The following is an 18,648-nucleotide window of genomic DNA, read 5'->3' as shown; positions in this document are numbered from 1 at the left end:
TAAAAGGGAGAGAATATATTTTCCTAGCCCAGGAAATACAGAGTTGGGCAGTTTTATAGCTGCATGGAGGGTCTGACAATAAAGAAGAAGAAAGTTAAGTACCCTTTATTTGGATTCCCTGGAATTCACACAGATTTAGGATAGAATTATGATTCCTGTAAAATACTTCTGTTGTCTCATTTGCTGGCTCTGGCTCCTAATCATGAGTCATATTAACCTGTGCTAATGGCCCTCCTGTCTCTGCAATGTGCTTTCTGAATTCTAGTATGTTTTAACAAAGTCTGTCTTCCACTGTAATTAAAGAGGAATACTGTTCCAGTTTCTAGGCCTTTGCAGTCTAAGACCTGAATATTCTCCTTGGTTCCTTTGGTGTCCTCAGAGCTGAAGAGGTATATTGCTCACTCCTATCTCTCTCTCCCTCACAGAAGACAGCTTGTGGGACTGAATTGGAGTTTGTCTGGACTTGGTGTTCCTCAGGCCTATAGCTGTAGAGAAATCTGGCATCTGCTAACTGCACAAGGAAACCCTGAGAAACACAGAACTGTGGAGAACCAAGTCCTCAGAAACTAGAGTAGGATCCAAAGAGAGGAACCTACAGATTCAGAGGAGCTAGTGGGGTTGAGACCCATGCATAGTTGGGGGCACCTCGTGGCAAGAGATTTCCCCCTACAGAACCTGGAGCTGAGACTCCAAAAACAATAAAATAAGGATGGCTCATGTGTCTTTCTCTCTGAGGTTTTCAGGTAACACCAGATTGGAGTATATTACTCTACAGCCAGTCTACTACACGCAGAGTAGTACTGCATCCCTGTCTGCCTTTCAGGCTGAGTCATTTACTGACTAGTAAATAAACTGCACCCTTGAGCAAGTAAGGGTTACAAATAAACACAGTATGTTCACAGAAGTACATTCCTTTAAATACATGCAGCATGTCATCCCTCATACCCACACATATGAATTTTACTGAAAAAATAATGGGGTAAGAACATGAAAGAAAAATTCAAAGCAGGATAAAGTACATGTTCTACAACCATGAATGTGGCTGGCTGATCATTTGTGTGTGTGCAGGTGCATTCATGCATGCATGTTCGTGTATGGGTAAGTGCTTGTGTATGCCGGCGAACATGCATATGTGTCTGCATGTTCATATGTGCATATATGTATGTGCAGGTGTGTATGTATGTGTGTACATGTGAGTGCCTCTTCACGAGTGGATGAGTACATGTGTGTACAGGTGCACATGTATAATGTGTGTGTTCAAACACCCATGCACATGCATTTGGAGGCCAGAATAAAGCCTATGTGTTGTTCCTCAGACACTATCTACCATTAATTAATAAATCTCCTTATTTATTGATTGACAAGAATTCTCATTGAATCGGAAGCACACCAGGCAGGTTGTGATGGCTGTCTAGCAAGCCCCAGAACTCTGCCTGCCCCTAACTCCCAACACTGTGATTACAACCATAAAGTACCACACCCAGCATGTTTTATGTGGGATCTGGAGATCAAACTCGGGTTCTTGTGCTTATAAGGCAAGCATTTGTCTGGCTAAGCCATATTCTGCGTTCTGGCTATGACCCTTCTATAGATTTTCTTATCATTTGTGTGTGTGTATAAGCAGGACTTGAAAATACTTTGCATTCTGCATCTTGTCATAACTCTATATCATAACATTTTCTGTTTCTACCTAACCCTGGTAATTGTAGCTTTTAATGGCTATAAGGCAGAACATCCTAAAGAATCCCCATGATTTACTAGATTATTTCTGTTGCATATTTAGATTCTTGCCAGGCTCCCCTCAATTTCATTGTGACCATTATAAGGTCCTTGCCATAGCAGTGTGCATTCATTCTTGTTCCTTTTGAATTATTCCCAGAAGTAAAATGACTCCTACAGAGGCAATAGCTTTCTTTGTGGCTCTTTTTATACACTACCATATTGCATGGCACCACCACACTCAGGCTTGCATCAACTAACCTAGAGTTCACACAGCATTTTTCCTTCTGATTTCACACATTTTGTAGATATAAAGTGATATAGCCAAGATCATATAATTGCAACTTCTTTCATTGTTAAAAGAAGTGTTACAGTGTTTCCACATGGTTTCACTTCATTCAGTTAGGTATCATTTATTCATAGCATTTGCCTACTTCTTTAGTCAAGGCTTGGTTTCCTACCACATTGCAATGAGGTCTGAACCTCTTTGTCACTGTGACACAAAAGCTTTGTGTGGTTTATTAAGTGTTTCAGTTTCTGCATTTCTAGCGCTCATTGATTTGGATAGCGTCTTATCTGCCTTTTGTTTCCTTTGAATGCTCATGTTGCTTCAGAGCACAGGCAAGTTCTAGGATTTACTTGACTAACACATCAGCAGAGGATGTAGATTATTTTATCGTATGTTAGTTGTTCTATGAGTTCATTTTAAAGTTGAATATGTAACTCTCTCACTCTCCAGGGTCTGATGTTCTTATCCTCTCACTGGCCACTGCTGGATGTCCCACTGACTGACTAGCCACACACAGGAGACATGGCTTAATCCTGCCTCTTTCCTGTACAGGAACTGCCTCCTTATAGATTATGGTCTACATTGTTAGATCTATACAGCCTGCCTGTGCCTGCCATGTGCTTCTTTGTGAATCTATAGCAGGGTGAATAAGCCAATTTTGCTCAAAGGTACTTTATAAAAGTTCCTTTTCAGAACAAAAATTTCTTGCTGTTCACATTTCAGCATTAATTTCACTAACAATTCTATTGAACCCCAAGCTACTCTCTTACTCTTAGCTGAAACTACACAACAGCTATAAATGAAATTTTGGAGAATAAAAAATTACAAATATTACTTTTGCCATTCTGTATACCACAGTGTACCTTTCCATCTTACCATACTGAAAATTTACCCAATAATGTCTATTGTTTCTCCTTAAAGGTTCTACTCATATAAGCAGACTATTAAAATCTTGATAATTTATAAGTCATGAGTTGAGCCTTTTGTGGTAAAATAACTGACTAGCTGCTCTGTGGGGTTACCTGCTTTAGCTTATACCTGTTATTCATTTAGCTTATTTAGCTTATTCACTTTCATTGTCTTATATTTAAAAGGCATCATTATTATTTAGCTCTCTTCTATCAAAGGAAATTTCATACTTCTGTGCTATGCAAATGCCTCTACTGTGTCCTGCAATCTTCTAGATAGACATATGTCTATGTATATGTATTTGTATTTGTATATGTATCATGAGTGGAACCAAAGTAAGATGTGGAATAGGCAAGGAAAGAAAAAAAAATCAAAGCAGCCACATTGAGAAACACCACACTCTGCAGGGATTTCCAGGATTGTGGGTCTTGAAGTGTGGTTGGTCACAATAGATTCCCAGGGATCTCTCCTGTAGTTTTTCTAGAAGCCCCCAAAGTTGAAGTAAGCATTTCAGATCACAGAACAAGTTGGTTTAGATATGTAACAATCTTGAAGCACTCCTGGCTGGAAAGGCGGTAGGTTTTCTGCCTCCACAGTCTTGATATCTGGTTTAACTTCATGAAAGGCACTATTCTTTGGAAATTACAAAAACTGTCGATACTGAAAATTAGTCTTGAAATTACATGTGAGGTGATTGAATTAAGTGTCTAGGGCAACATTCTACCTCTCGACATAAAAAAAGAGCCTTCCTTTTATCAGTTTTTTTCCCCTGGTTTACCCTAATATCACAGGGTGACACCAAGAGTTTCTCTATCTCTCTGCCAGTGGTGACATTCAAGGACAATCATGGCAGGGATGAGAAAACCACCGAGAGAAGGTCTCACAGTCTTGAGGTCTAGGCACTACCTTGTAGTGGGTTGGCTTATTTGCTATGCTAATTTGCTATGCTATATGCTAATTTGAGGACCCCAAGACAGGAGAGTCCACATGGAAGACAATGAGTGACCTGTCCCCAGCTAATGGTGATTGGTAAATAAAGATGCCAATAACCAATAGCTAAACAGAAGAGATATAGGTAGGCTTTAGGTTTCCCAAACTTGGGACCACAAGGAAGAAGAATATGGAGGAGAGGCAAAAGGAGAAGCTGGTCATGGGTTAGCCGAGCCATAAAAATGTGGCCAGGTGGGCTGGCCAATTGGAGTTGAGAGTAGTCCAGGTGGAACATAGTGAATAGTAAGTGATAACTCAGGGTTGTCAATAGGAAAGTAGATTCTAACAGCATAGAGGGTAGGCAGCTGCCCATCTCTTGTGTTGTTTAGAGCATATTGGGAATATAAAAGCTGTGTGTATGTTTCTTATCTGGGAAACCCCAGACCTGAATTGTTAATAATTTTTCCTACATTACCTTATAGATGTGATGTTTTTCCTAAAGCACTAGTCCAGAGGTAATATCAAAAGAGTTAATAAAATGTGTTCTTAGCCCCCAAGATTAGATTTGAACTCACACGTTCAAGGCAACCATAAGAAGTGTTTTAAATTTTCCTATGTGTCTTTTTTTCTGATATGCACAATGAAGACCTGAGGGCCATATCCACCAACTGTTTATCCAATCATTTAGGAATTATCTGGTGAATATCTCCAATTCATTTGATACTGATACAAATGGCATTGGAATGACAGAGACACCACATCTTAGTTTGAATGTTCCTGGAGGTTCCTTTATTTCTAGGGGAAGGAAGTGCAGATACATACCAAAATGAACTGACCAATTCACTTCGGCTCATAATAAAGCAGAAGGCAGGGATGGAGGGAGCCTGTCTTATAACGAGTGACAGAGGAGATTTGTGTAGTGAGATGTTTTGAGTGGAGAAGTGAATAGAGGGTAGAGGCAGGCTGTGAGAACAATGGAAGACACACATTCAGACAAGAGGGAAAGGCATATGCAGAGGGCCTGTGGTAGAAGCGAGGTTATCTAAGAGGTGCGGAGCAGTCAGAATGGCTAGAGCAGAAGCAAAGGGGAGCGTGTTTCTTCTGATATACAAAGTCAGAGCAGTGGAAGGGGGCCAACTCAGGTAGGGTAAGGTTTGGAGACTTACAGTCAATGGTCAAATTCAGCCTGAGTATCTATTTGTACAGTTTGCTAGGGTTTAAGAATGGCTTGTAAATTTTGAACAAACTCTTTTCAAAACTATGTGAGGTGTGACTAGTAACTGTGAGAGAAATCACAGAACGTAACATATTCACTGTGTGGCCTCTCAGGGAATAACTTACATTCCTGATATAGAGAATTGGACATCACAGTGGGAGTGTCAGACTTCTAACTTGATAGCAAGCCACTGGAGGGTTTGTAGCAAGAAAGTAAAGCACAGCTTTACTTACTTTACTTTTTTTAGATGGGGTGGCTCTGGCTGCCACGTTAGCCCACAACTTACTCTAGCAGGCACACTTTGGAGGTTGTTACCATGAGATACAATGCAGCCTCAAGGACAAGGAGCAGTGGGTGGATGAGTGTTTGCCTGAAGAATGCTTTTTAACGTGATACAAATCTTTGTTTTAGATTGGTCGAGGGAAAGGGGTAAAGAATAGCATCTCTCACCAGTTTGCTCACTCCATGACTACCATGTGAAAGAGGTCCATCTACCACCAACTTCTGACTACCCTTCCACAGTTCTGACATGACATCATCCTCTAATAAACTATTATGGTGTCCTATTACTATAGTGAGCAAGTGAGTCGTGGTCCTGATTTTCCTGACGAGTCTGTCTTTGTACCCCTATTTATACTAGCTCTTCCTGTCCACAGGCATTACACTAACTACTGAATGGCTATAAATGTTCAAGTATAACTCAACACTCCTACTTCCAAGATGCAGTCTACCTGTGTTGCTGCCTCTTTCTGACCATCTGTATGTTAGCAGTCTGCGGTTGGTCTGCCTTTTCAGTTGAGACATTCTGTATCACACGCTCTTTACCCTCTCGGTCTATTCAAAACTCCATGCTTCACTTTTTTAATATGCATGTTGTTTTCTACATGCAACCTGGTTTTATTTTTGGCCAAGTTCATCTCCCCTACCTTGCTACAGAAATGACAATCGTGTGGTGAATGGTTGAATACCCTTTGTCAAGTCCAGACTCTGCACTTGGGACCTGTCTGATTTTGAGCATGTTATTTGATCTCTGTATCAGTTCACGTGGCTGTAAAATGGGAGTATTGTCATTGCAGCAGTAGTTAATATCAAGAGATGTTTCCTGCGTGCCACTCTGTGTTCTGTACCTACCATAGGATTTGAGCCCATTAGATTCCTGCTATATGAGTCCCAGGAAAGATGTCTCTGTATTTCTTATCATTGGTGCAGTCACTATGCACACATTAGAAAAATGAGTTTCAGATCCATCATGAACCCCAGTGGATATGGTACTATTGTATCCACAGTGACACATAAGGCAAGGTAACTTCTTTAGGTACCAAATTCCCCATATTCCTTGCTATCTTGAGATGTTGTAGGGATGCTGTGGTAGTGTGTAAAGCACCTTATACATACAAAGCATGTTCTCTATGGCCCATGATCATAAGAGAAGACTCCTCTGGCACTCCATAATACTGTTTAGATGCAGCAACTCTTATAATTTGTTCCTTATAATTACAGAGCTAATAGGAACACAGAAGAATTGAAAAAGAAGGGACCCACAGCTGATAGCAGGACATCCAATCTAGTCACTTGTTCCTGTTAGGAGTATGTGCATTCAATATTGAGCCATTGGAAGCATCAGTTAAGTTGTAAGGATACAAGCTCATGGGGACAATTCCAGTCAGACAGACAAGATGTAAAATGATTTAGTACATCTAATTTTAACGTAAGGTGTTGACACATTTGTAAATACAGCTGAAGTTAGTGCAAATGATTTCATGAAATTTGGAAATATTGTGAAGAGCCGTGTAATCCGACATGGTATTAAAGTCTGAGAACACTTAAATATCTCTATAGGCAGGGGGAGGGAGAGCATATATATTTAGTTATCAGCTTTTTTCAATATACCACGTTTGTCTTTTTTCTCTTTAGGCACATTGTATGACATGGGGAAAAAATCTCTTTGACAGAGCAGTTCTGCTCATTCAAACAGAACTGAGATGAAACCACGTATCATTTATTATCCAGACCTCTGTTTCTCTCCCCACCACCTGCTTCTGGCTCTCTATGTTGCTCATTGCCATGCCTGGAAGGGACAGGATGGGCAGGATAAAACTGCAGACAGTGCCTTGGGCAGCCAGTCTGCAAGTCTGAAAGACTGGGATGTATAAAAGGTGCTTTTGGACTAGAGAAGTCAAATGCTAAAATTCCTCTGATAGTGGCCAATGGAAGATGTCTCAGTGGGTAAAGAGCTTGCCATATAAGCATATGAACCTGAAATCAGATCCCGAACACATATAATCCAACCATGGAAGCATGTACCTGTAATCTCAGCACTGGGAGGAAGAGGCAGGAGGATTCCAGGAGCTCTTTGGCTAGCCAGCCAACTGGTCAGGTTTAATGAGAGATTCTGTCTCAAAACAATAAAGTGGAGAGTAATTGATAAAGACAACCCATATCCACTTTTGGCATACACACACACACACACACACACACACACAGAGAGAGAGAGAGAGAGAGAGAGAGAGAGAGAGAGAGAGAGAGAGAGAGAGAGAGAGAGAGAGATATTATCTTGGTAACTATCTCAGACTTTGGAGTCTTTTGGCACATGTTTAGGAAGGACAGGGGATAAATTCACATGATGTCAGGAGAACTAGGTAAGTACCAAAACATATGTCCTTACTTGTCGATTTCAGCTGACTGTTCTTCGTACCCACTTGTAACTGGAATAAGTTACAAGACCTTTGTTTCATAGCACACATTGTTCATTTCAGCATAGCACAGTATTGATCAGAGTCAAAAATTCAGGCGCCAATGGCTTGAGTTCCTTTGGGCTATTTTATCTTCTGACCTTCTTCTCTACTGGTTGGTCAACCACTACCAAATCATCAAAATGAATGTGCAGAGGGCAGAGAAGACAGTCACATGGTTCTCTCCACTAAGTGGACTGTTCTGCAGGACTAATTACCCTTTTAAAGTCCTGGATGTCAGAGCCATGCATGGTTGGTAAGATCTGTATAAAAGGAACAATTTGAGTTGTGTGAGCAGAGAGCACAAGTGCCCAGAAGGAAACAAAAGACTGCAAGACCTAGAGTGCACATCACTGTGGTCCACCATGTTATCCTCCTGCACTAGGTTATAGTTATTCCATACGTGTTTCTCTCTCATTCTGGCTGCTTCTGAGAAGTTTCAAAGGAAGGTAAGCAGAGTCCCTCCTCATTCACATGCTTCCAGCGTAGAACAGTTCTGCATTTCTGTTCTACTCATCCTGGGCAGAGGCTAATTCTGAGAAGAGCAGCAGGCCTCCCTGCCCTCACCCAAGGATGTCGCATGGCTGTGCTCACAAGTCTTCTGCCATCAATCAGCTGGACATGTGCTTCTTGAATGAATTATATGGGAGTTTTGCCATAAATATTCTTCTTGGTGTCTGCATCCCAAATTGTGTTGCCTTTCTGCCAGAGAAGCCACAGCTGTTGTGTGTTGACAGTTTTCTTCCTCGCTCCCACAGGCAGCACAAGGGGGTGGCCACAGGACCCTGCTCTACGGTCATGCAATTCTCCTGCGACACTCCTTCAGTGGAATGGTAAGCACATGAAGATGACAGTTTTCACCATTCATGAGGAAGAAAGGATGAACACTGAGAGCAGTTCAGAATATAAATAATTCAACTCATTGTTGTCTTCCTATTGTTTCCCTCAAGTTCCAGCAATTTCTGTTTGCTGAGTGTGTGTCTCATTGAGTGAGGAAAAGAGCTGTTCTTTTTCTTTATAATTCAGTCAGTATAACCCTACCATGTACAGTACTTTCACATACTAGATATTCAGTAAGTATTTCTTGAATGCATGACTGATCAAATGAACTGTGGAGTAACTGATTTATTTAATCTACAAAGAAAACAAATCAAATGGGAATTGCATGACATTTCTCTACTTGTACACAGCTAAAGAAATGGAGACATGTCCAGGACCTTCAGTCCTGGAAGAATTTGAAGGTATATGCTAATCCAGTGGCAGGAGGAAGGTAGTGGATGAGACAATCACAGAAAACTGGTCCAGGCTATAACTAATCACGGATTTAAAACCAGAAGACTAGAATAGGGATAATTCAGCCTAACTTGGGAAGCAAGAGATTGGAATGAAAACCATGCAATAATATAAAGAATATAACTTGCAAAATGCATTTGTAAAGGGTTATTAAGAATATTGTGATGTTGATTTAGTATAAAATGAACCGACTCCAACAGTATTTTCTGTCAGCTCCTAAGTATATAATTCTCAAATGCTATCGGTATAAGGAAGAATGGTCATTTCTAGCCCCAATAAAACTGATACACTAAGCATGCAAACACGAGGACCTGAGTTCAGAGCCCCAGCACTCACCTAAAGAGTTGACATTGCAGCATGTGATCTTAGCAGTGGGGTGGGGAGTAAGGAGATTGCTGCTTATTTCCACACACTTACATGTGTTCTTCATGAAAAGTTCTTCAGGAAGCTTAGACTATCAAATTGTATCACGATCAGCAGCTACTTCTTAAATAATTGATTTGCTGCAGCATATTTTGTCTAAACACTGGTACAAGGTTGACCTCTCAGACTGAACACTGACTGCTTTAGTCCTTCATGGTGAAGGACAGAACAAAACTGAATCTGAGTACTGGGGCAGGTTTGAACGGGGAGCCATTTTACTGGCAGTCTCTGGAAAGGAGAGGTGATCACCTTTTCAAATCTGTTGCTTATGGAGAGAGCAAATGAGACTCTAAAACGTGTTTTTCTACCCAGATAAAATAAATAAGTCTTGAACCAGTATATCCCCCATGGCTTTCAAAACTAGCAGCTAGCAGCTTGGTAGAGATGTTGAATTCACTCCATATTAACATAAACTCTGCGTTGGCTTTTTAAAAGTGGTTTGGAATAAAGCCATTGGAATAAGACATTTTATAATGCAACAATTTTCCACCTGCTTGCAGAAAGCTAGAAGTGTGCCTGGGCTTCTCTCCCTCACACTCTAATTCCAGCCTATACCACAGTGCCATCAGCAAAGAAGCCAAGGAAAAGGCTCTGGATTTATTTCCTTTGTCAAGCTGCTTTAAAACATTTTAAAAGTTTCACCTGCATATCTCTTATTATAATCCACAGAAAAGGATAAATGTTACTTTGAGAGGTTTAAAAACTCAGGAGATTTTTTTTTAAAAAAAAAAGTAAAGCTAGTAGCAGTTGACATGGCACCATGGACAGAGGAACTCTCACAGGGGCCCAGCCCCTAGATCAGTGGTTCTCAACCTGTGAATTACAACCCCTTGGGGTCAAATGATGTCTTCATGGTGATTGTCTAAGACCATTAGAAAACACAGATATTTATATTATGATTTATAACAGTAGCACATTTGCAGTTATGAAGTAACAATAAAGTAATTTTATGGTTGGGGGTCACCACAACAGGAGGAACTGTATTAAAGGGTCACAGCATCAGCAAGGTTGAAAACCACTGCCCTAGATGAAGAGCTACATGTGGCTAATGGCTACTGGGTGAAGGAAGATCGATCTGCTCCAAGAACAAAGTCCCACATTGGCTATCCAACCCCAAGTGATCAGTCCTGGACACATGGATACAGTAGATTATGTATACATGTAAGGGAAGGATACATGCAAGTATGGGCACACAAGCATGCATCCATGTGTATATATGTGTAACAAAAATAATCAAAGAGGTCATGAGTTTGGGAGGCTATGCGGGAAGAGTTGGAGAGGGAGGGGCAGGAATGAAACAAATGCAGTACTCATGTATGAAGTTCTCAGAAAATATTGAATTAGAAGAATTATCTGATTTCCTAGCTTCTCCTGCCCACCTTACTTATCTGAGCACATTTTTATGATTATTCTGATGTAATTAATTCTAATCATGTGTTACACATTAAAGTTTTGTGTATGTATCAATTATACAAATGAACTATTTTATGTGACTTCTTGGCTCAACATCTTATAAAAATAAATATTTGCTATCTACACATTCTTTATCAGTACTCTTAATGGAATGGCACAATAGTCCATAAAAAGGAAGAACCAGCATTGATCTATCTGCTTCTTTACTGCTGGTCATTAGTGGTCCATTTATATTGTTTTCCAGTTCAAGTTAAAAGTTTCTCGGAATACCTTTGGACTAAAATGTATTGAATATTTCAGTTTTACTATATAGAGTCCTAGAAACTACTAAACCATCAGATAAGAATGTCTTCGAGATGTGGGAGAACACTGAACCTTTTTTTAAATTTTGCAATTAATGGGAAGTTAACTAGTGGTGGTACCAGGAATTGGTGAAAGGGTATGACTTCTAGCATGTACTCTTGCTCCACAGTATCTAACGTGCTTGACCACGTCAAGATCCCAGACAGATAAACTTGCCTTTGATGTAGGTCTGCGAGAACATGCCATGGGTAAGTTGTCATTCCCAGCTTTGGTCTGGTGGGGTCTTATGCTAAGGACTTTTGAGAAAGATGCTGAATATGTTACTCATTTGGAATTGTACATCAACAATGTCAAAAAGATAAACTGAAAAACTGATTTAAAAACCTCTGAGGCTGAATCACAGGAGGATGTGTGAAGCATGAAAACATGGGTACTCCTCAGGCAGGGACGGTGTGATGTTTGAAGCCTGAGAGCTGAAACTGCTCTAATGGATTACTGCTATAAATAGACAGTTTAGTTCTTGGAAACCAAAGGTACTGAGGAATTGCTAAGGCAACAAATAAAATGACTTCATAATAGTGAAATATGGTGTCTAGTTTAGAGAACTGGGACATTTGTATTCTGCAAACATTCTATTCCCAAATGATGTTAGTAATGCCCACCAGCCTCAGCTTTGTCTTCCCAATACATCTCCAGCATACTTACTGTATATTTTTCTATATGTTTACGTAGGTTGTTGCTTAAAATGCCACATATAAAACTTAACTCTGTAAGGGAAGAAGTAGGTTTGTTTTGCCAGAAAATAAAGATATCAACAACCAAAAGCCCGATTGTCAAATAATTGAAAAAGCGATGATAAAATGTCAGTATACTTGATTTAAACTTAAAACTTTTGTGATAGGATTAGTCCAAAAGAGGGACATTTTTTCTTAAATTTCACAATGAATAATCTAATGTCATTTGTCTTCTCACAAAGTATCAAACACATTGGATACCTCTCCTCTTCTGCATATATATATGCATATATATGTGAATAAAGTAATTATATGTGTGTGTGTGTGTGTGTGTGTGTGTGTGTTTGTGTGTGTGTGTACAGTCAGCCAAACAGAGTGGTATTATGGAGGCTGAGAAAGGACAATCATGAGTTCAAGGATTAAGACCAGTCTAAGCTACATAGCAAATTCCTTTTAGAAGTGGGTACCAAAAGAGGTGGTGGCCAAAACGATACAACTCACTCTAGAATCCAGAAATTAAGGATGGATGCCCAGAAAAACTATTTTTTAAAGTTACACTATCAAGAAAATACCAGTTTCCTGGGGGCTATTCTGAAGACCAACAGAGAAGCAGATAGAAGTTGAAACAATACATATTTCACCTCAGGAAAGGACAATGCTTTGTAATGTCTGCAATTATGCAGCAGAGGAACAGCTAGTCAGGAGACATAGCATGTTCTTTGTGGCTGGGAACATATATGGACAATTGGACTGTCGGTCAAGGGCATTGCATATAGAATTCCTGCTCTGGGTAGAGGTTGCGCTATCACCAATTAGGAGGTGTGGTTGCAAGAAACACAAGCCGATTCGAATGACTTCAAGACAGTTAAGGGTTTGCTGGTAGGATACTGAGTAGAATCAGACTACAATTAGGGCTTCAGAATTAACCAGGCTGTGGAAAGTGTGACCAGGGAAGTAAAATCACTTCGGGAACTACAGAAACTGTGTTGGAATATCGTCTCTAATGTTAGGGCATTTCCCACTAACAGGACAGCAGTTCCAATGTTCCACCTCCAAAGAAAGATAAAAGTCTATGCTATTGTTCTAAAATGAGCCTAGTTTATCAGTTAAGGACTTAAATATGATTTTGTGATGATCAGAAAACATATAGAATCTTATGCATGTTCCGCCACTGGTTCTGTGGCCTGCACAGTGGTGTCCTCTGCCTTTATACACAGAAAAAATTGGGACTTATCTCTGACTGTTGTGACCTCTTTCCCCTAAAATAAGATGATGTGTGAATTCGATTTGGGGTTTCTTTGTTTTTAGCTTATATGTTTTTCTTCAAGTATAATTTCCTCTAAAATGTTGTCAATCTTTGCTAAAAATTACAAATTGAGTGAAATGTCACAGTATGAATGTAAGTTGGCCTCTCTGTATAAGCCAGATGCCAATCTTCAAGCACGCAATCAGAAAACTCATATATAGTCCTTCTATTTATAAAGCAGCAAAACAGTGTTATATTTTCTGAAAGCTGGAAAAGGATGGAGAAATAACAAATTCTAGTAAAGAGTTCAGGAAGTGTACTTAATTTACTATTAGAGCCTCTAATGAAATGGAATGAAAGTAGATTCTGCTACTCATTTCAGAAGTTGCTTTCTGAGTCCCTGGAAACAATTTGTAGGAACTTTGGTGACAGCAGACTTGGTAGATATATGAGCTGGTTCAAACAGGGTGCTTAGAAGCTGAAGTGTGTGGATACATAGGAAAGGGTTGACTGGCAGTATCTTCCTGCAAATCTTGATCTACTCCAGTCATATTCCCCTTGAGTCTGGAGAGTGCACTGGCTTCCACTGTTAACGACTGGGGTTTTATGGGATGAGACCAAACATGAAGAGGGGTCACCTGGAATCTGCCAGGGTAGGATCCTAGTTTTTAGCAAGCAATCCTGTCAGTGTTCTTTAGCACAGGACATCTCTGGAGGTATGAAGAAGCAGGCTGATCCTTAGCTGTGTTGGATGTCAAGGAGAGCATGTGAAGAAATAGTTTAGGAGATGGATATTTAATCAACAGTCTGATTTTTTTTTTAACCTACACACTGGTAAATTCTTGGGCTTAACAGAATGAATAATCACTGTACTCATGAGTTTGGTTGCCCAGGGCTTCACGCTTTTAAGGTTTGCTTCGATTTAGGCATACATTTAGAATTCAGATTTTGAAGAAATGGATGTAAGAATGACATCATACACACTCTGCAAGTGCTGCCGTGCATTTTGGAGCCAGTGACTGGTTGGTCCACCTTAGGAGTTCAGGGAGCAGCTCCATTTGTGTATGTCCATTCATGATGCTCTTCATGCCGGGCACCCGTCCTCTCACGGACCCCAGAGTACATGCTGCATACGCTGATCACTTTTCACTTTTAATGTAAAGGTCATGTTCTTTTATAATACATTTTTAAATTTAATCAAATACCTACACATAATTAAATTTTAAAAGATAAATGGTACTCTGATGTTTATTAAAAATATCTGCTCCTGCCTCTAGGTCCCTGCCTCAGGCATCTGTGTGCAGTTCTTTTAGTACCACTTGCTGTAGTTTATGAAAAATATGTATATACTGCCATTTCATTATTCTTTCTAGATTAGGTTTATCTATTTGTGTTTTGATAAAGCTTCATTCTTACATTGTACTCTTCACCATCCTTCTTCCTTACATTTTCAGTATGTTCATATCTATTTTTATGTAAAAACCAAAGCAATAACTACATTGATATAACTACTGTCACATATTTGTAAACAACCCACATGGTGCACTAGAGTCAAGTTTGTTTTATTGCTTTAAGGCTTTGCCTTAATTTGTCTTGTCTTCTGTGACTAAACTGTGGATTCACGTCCAAACTTTCCCATTGACCAAAAATGTCCCTAAATTATTAGCTTTGGCCATATTATCTCTTCACATTCTTTGAGACATTCATCATCATTCAAGGAACCTGTTTTGCCTCTTCTAGATTCTGTGTCTCCTCCACTACACCATGGACTACTAACTATTGTATGTTGGTGAAACACACCACATAATAGCTTTCACAGAAAAAGATGCTTGTAGGTACCAAATTATCTGAAGGTTTGTTCATCCTAGCTTCATCAGTAATTCATAATTTAGCTTAATTCTTACCTGACTAATACAGAAGTAGAGACTCACAGCCATCCATTGGACTGAGTACAGGGTCCCCAATGAAGGAGCTAGAGAAAGAGCTGAAGATTGAAGGAGCTGAAGGGTTTGCAGCCCCTTAGAACAAACAACAATATGAACTAACTAGTACCCTCAGAGCTCCCAGGGACTGAACCACCAACCAAAGAGTACTCATGGTGGGACTCATGGCTCCAGCTGCATATGTAGCAGAGGATGGCCAAGTTGGTCATCAATGGGAGGAGAGGCCCTTGGCCCTATGAAGGTTCTATGCTCCAGTGTAGGGGAATGCCAGGGCCAGGAAGAGGGAGAAGGTGGGTTGGTAAGCAGGGGTAGAGAAGAGGGAACAGGGTTTTGTTGTTGTTGTTGTTGTTTTCATTTTTGTTTTGTTTTTTATTTTTTATTTTTTTCAGAGAGGAAACTGGGAAAGGAGATGTCATATGACATGTAAATAAAGAAAATATCTAATAAAAAAAAGAAAACAAATTTTTAAAAAAATTACTATTTTCAGGTATTGGCAAATTACATGTCTAACGACAAAACTTGAACAAAAACATTGAACAGAGGAGTCGGGGAGGGCAATGACTGAAATGTAAATAAATAAAACAACTAAAAATTTTTTTAAAAAGTATTTTTTCCTGGCTTCCTGCTGGCTTGCTTTTTGACTTGTGTTCTGGCTGTTGAGACGAGCTGATTCCTGATGCTTTGTGTGTGGTGGTTTTTCTTTTCTAAGATCTCTTGTTTCTGTCTCTAATGTCTGAAGTTGCGCGGTGTGTCTTGTGGACCCTCTCTATCGTGCAGGCTCAGGAGGGTGCAGTGTAGGATGGATGCTTACCTAGGCCAGGAACTCTGGGCACCTTTTCTACTTGCAGGTGCTTATTGTCCAGCACTTGGAAAGATTTAGAAATATTATTTCTCTGTTAATACTCTTTATTCTTGCTTTCTGGAGATCTTTATAGATTGGTTTTTAGGATTTTGTTTTTTAGATTTTTATTTTGATTGAAATATAATTGCATCATTTTCCTCTCCCCTTTCCTCCTCTAAAGCCCTCACATAGCTTCTTCCAAGTCTTCCTTCCCTCTCCTCGCTCCCTCTCAAATCATAATTCTCTCCTTCTTTAAAAACAGTTTTACTCTGTCATCCTGAAACTCTCTATGTAGACCAGGCTGGCCTCAAACTCAGTGGTCTGCCTGCTGATGCCTCCTGAGTGCTGGAATTAAAGGTGTGTGCCACTATACTCAATTGTAATTTTTTTCCTTCCTGTTTCTAATCCTGTGATGTGTGTGTGTGTGTGTGTGTATGTGTGTGTGTGTGTGTGTGTGTGTGTGTGTTCCCTTTGGGAGACTTTTCAACTGTTTATACTTATATTTTTTCTCTTCAGAGTAATTTTTCATTTTCTTAAGGGATTCTTCATGATACTTTCCAAAGTATATTATTTTCTTTCTTTTGCAAGATTGTTGTAAAATCATTTAAAACTTTTGTTCTTATATAATCTTTATTTTTTTTTCCCTTCTGGCCACCCCACCATTTTTATTTGTTTATGTCAATGTTAGGGGCTTTCCTCAAAGTTTCCATGTAAACTTTTGTCTTCACTCATATTTAGGCCAAGGTCATAAAAGCAGACAGGAAGCTGGGATGTAGCTTGTCATCTGTTAAACCTCACTCTGGGTTTATACTTCAGAACCCTGGGCATTTAAGAGGAGAATCTCAAACTTTCCATCTTAACCTTTGGTACAGTGGCTTCCCTAAGAATCAGTCCCTAAATCTGAGGATGGGTAAAAACTATTTAGCTTTTGCAGTGGGCATTCTGGAAGCTGAGGGGTAGAAGCAAAGGGAGAGAGGCTGGGGTGTTTCTAACCATTCATAAACTTTAGTTCTGTGTTCTCAGAATGACTCCACTTTCTAATTTGGCAGTGTCTTATGGTATTTCTAAGACCAGACCCTTGGTGGTTTGCAACTCCACAATTCTTCTGTACCCTGGAGGAGGAGGAGGCAACTGCTTGTGTTGGATGAGGAGGGGATCTGGGGCTTAAATGTCCTTAAAAAACCTTTGCTTTAGCCTTTCTTCCTGTTTACAACCCACCTCTACCTCCAGCCCAAGTGATTTTCCCGCTGGATTCTATTCCTAGCAGGTTGTGCTTTTAAGTCAGTGGCTTCTTCCCATTGTCCTAATTAAAATTGTGAATTTTTTTCAATAACAGTTTTTCTTCCCTGGTATACATATTTTCATATGTTTTAAGCTGTGTTAGTTCCTATAAGTTTGGGCCTTAAGAAACAAACAAAAAGTCTATTTACTACAGTTTCAGTGCATTCCACAGAAGGTGAAGAAGAATGATAAAATTGTTTAAATGTTTAATATGTCAATGAAATCAGGTCTTCAAGGCTCCCTTTCTGTGGGGACAAGGATTGAGATCCTTTAATATAGCTCAGGGTAAATCAAACTCATTTAAGCCAAAGACAAACTTGAACTTCTGATCTTCTTGCCTCCACATGTACCACCAAAATATACTCTGAAATCAATTCATTAAAAAAAAAAAAAAAAGATGTAAAAGGGATTGTGAAAAAAAAATCACATCTTATATCCATTAAAAATATTCAGACTTCTGAACTACTGACCTCCAACTGTCTTACCCCAGTTTTGTCTTTCTGGCTTTCTATGTTTAAAATGAAAAATAGAGTCAAGGGGATACATTGGACAACAGGGATGGCTGTATGCAGGTAAATGGGAATTGAAGTAAAGAGAGCTAGGTAGAGGAAGAGGTATGTCCTTGGAGGGAATGTGGGTCAGAATTAGGATGACTGCCTTCGAGGACAGAAACTAACTCATGAAGCATTCATGTAGGAGAAGCCTGTTGGTGGACCATACATCCTGCTTCCAAACAAAGGTCGGAAGGAGAGAAAGTACGAATTGGAGATGACCTTATCCTTGTCAGTGTGTCCTCTGAAAGATATCTTGTAAGTACCTCTTGACAAGAGCATCTTTTCTTTTCAGAATGTCCCTTTAGGAATGGGTGGCCAGGGGGAAACAGAGCCACTGCAGGCTGGGTATCTCCCCGCCCCACCGCCCCCGGGAGGCAATGCTAGTGCCTGGAATTTAACTGTTAGCTTTCCTTTTATATTATTGTGTTGGATCCAGCAAGTGCTGCTAAGAATTAAGTCACACTACTATGAATGTATCACATTGTATGGCTCTTGCCAAGTGGAAAACAAACCAGCAAAAAGGAATACAGGGAAATTAGCTTGATAGAGAATAGGGTGTGTGTAGAAATGTTAGTGCATGGGCTATTACAGAGGGTGACAGATGCGTATGAGGTCTTTCATCTAAGGACAGATGCCAGTGAAGCTCCACTCATCATAGGGATGCCTGAAGATGGAGAAATGCCATAGATATGTGCTGAATTTCTCAGCAGTTTCTCATAGGGCCAATCCTGCCAGCCTGCCAGCCACTTTCGCCTTGCCATCTCCAAATGTTGAAGTAATTTTATTCCCATTTGTGAAGGTTTTTTTTTTTTTTTTTTTTTT

At 39.8% G+C, this 18,648-nt stretch overlaps 1 protein-coding gene across 8 annotated transcripts in view; it reads left to right on the top strand.

Annotated features, from left to right (window-relative positions):
* The window catches only part of Ryr3 (ryanodine receptor 3), a 538,051-nt gene that overhangs the window by 211,986 nt on the left and 307,417 nt on the right, over window positions 1-18,648 (top strand). For all 8 annotated transcript variants that reach the window (XM_031371354.1, XM_031371356.1, XM_031371353.1 and 5 more), the window contains exons 4-6: window positions 8,554-8,628; window positions 11,397-11,475; window positions 17,969-18,081. In XM_031371354.1, coding sequence (XP_031227214.1) covers window positions 8,554-8,628; window positions 11,397-11,475; window positions 17,969-18,081 — 267 coding nt within the window. The remainder of the gene's footprint in view (window positions 1-8,553; window positions 8,629-11,396; window positions 11,476-17,968; window positions 18,082-18,648) is intronic.

Source organism: Mastomys coucha, unplaced genomic scaffold (assembly GCF_008632895.1).
Source record: "Mastomys coucha isolate ucsf_1 unplaced genomic scaffold, UCSF_Mcou_1 pScaffold15, whole genome shotgun sequence".
NCBI classification, from domain to species: Eukaryota; Metazoa; Chordata; class Mammalia; order Rodentia; family Muridae; genus Mastomys; species Mastomys coucha.
The sequence above is the reverse complement of the archived record's forward strand: the minus strand, read 5'-3'. Positions and strand labels throughout refer to the sequence as shown.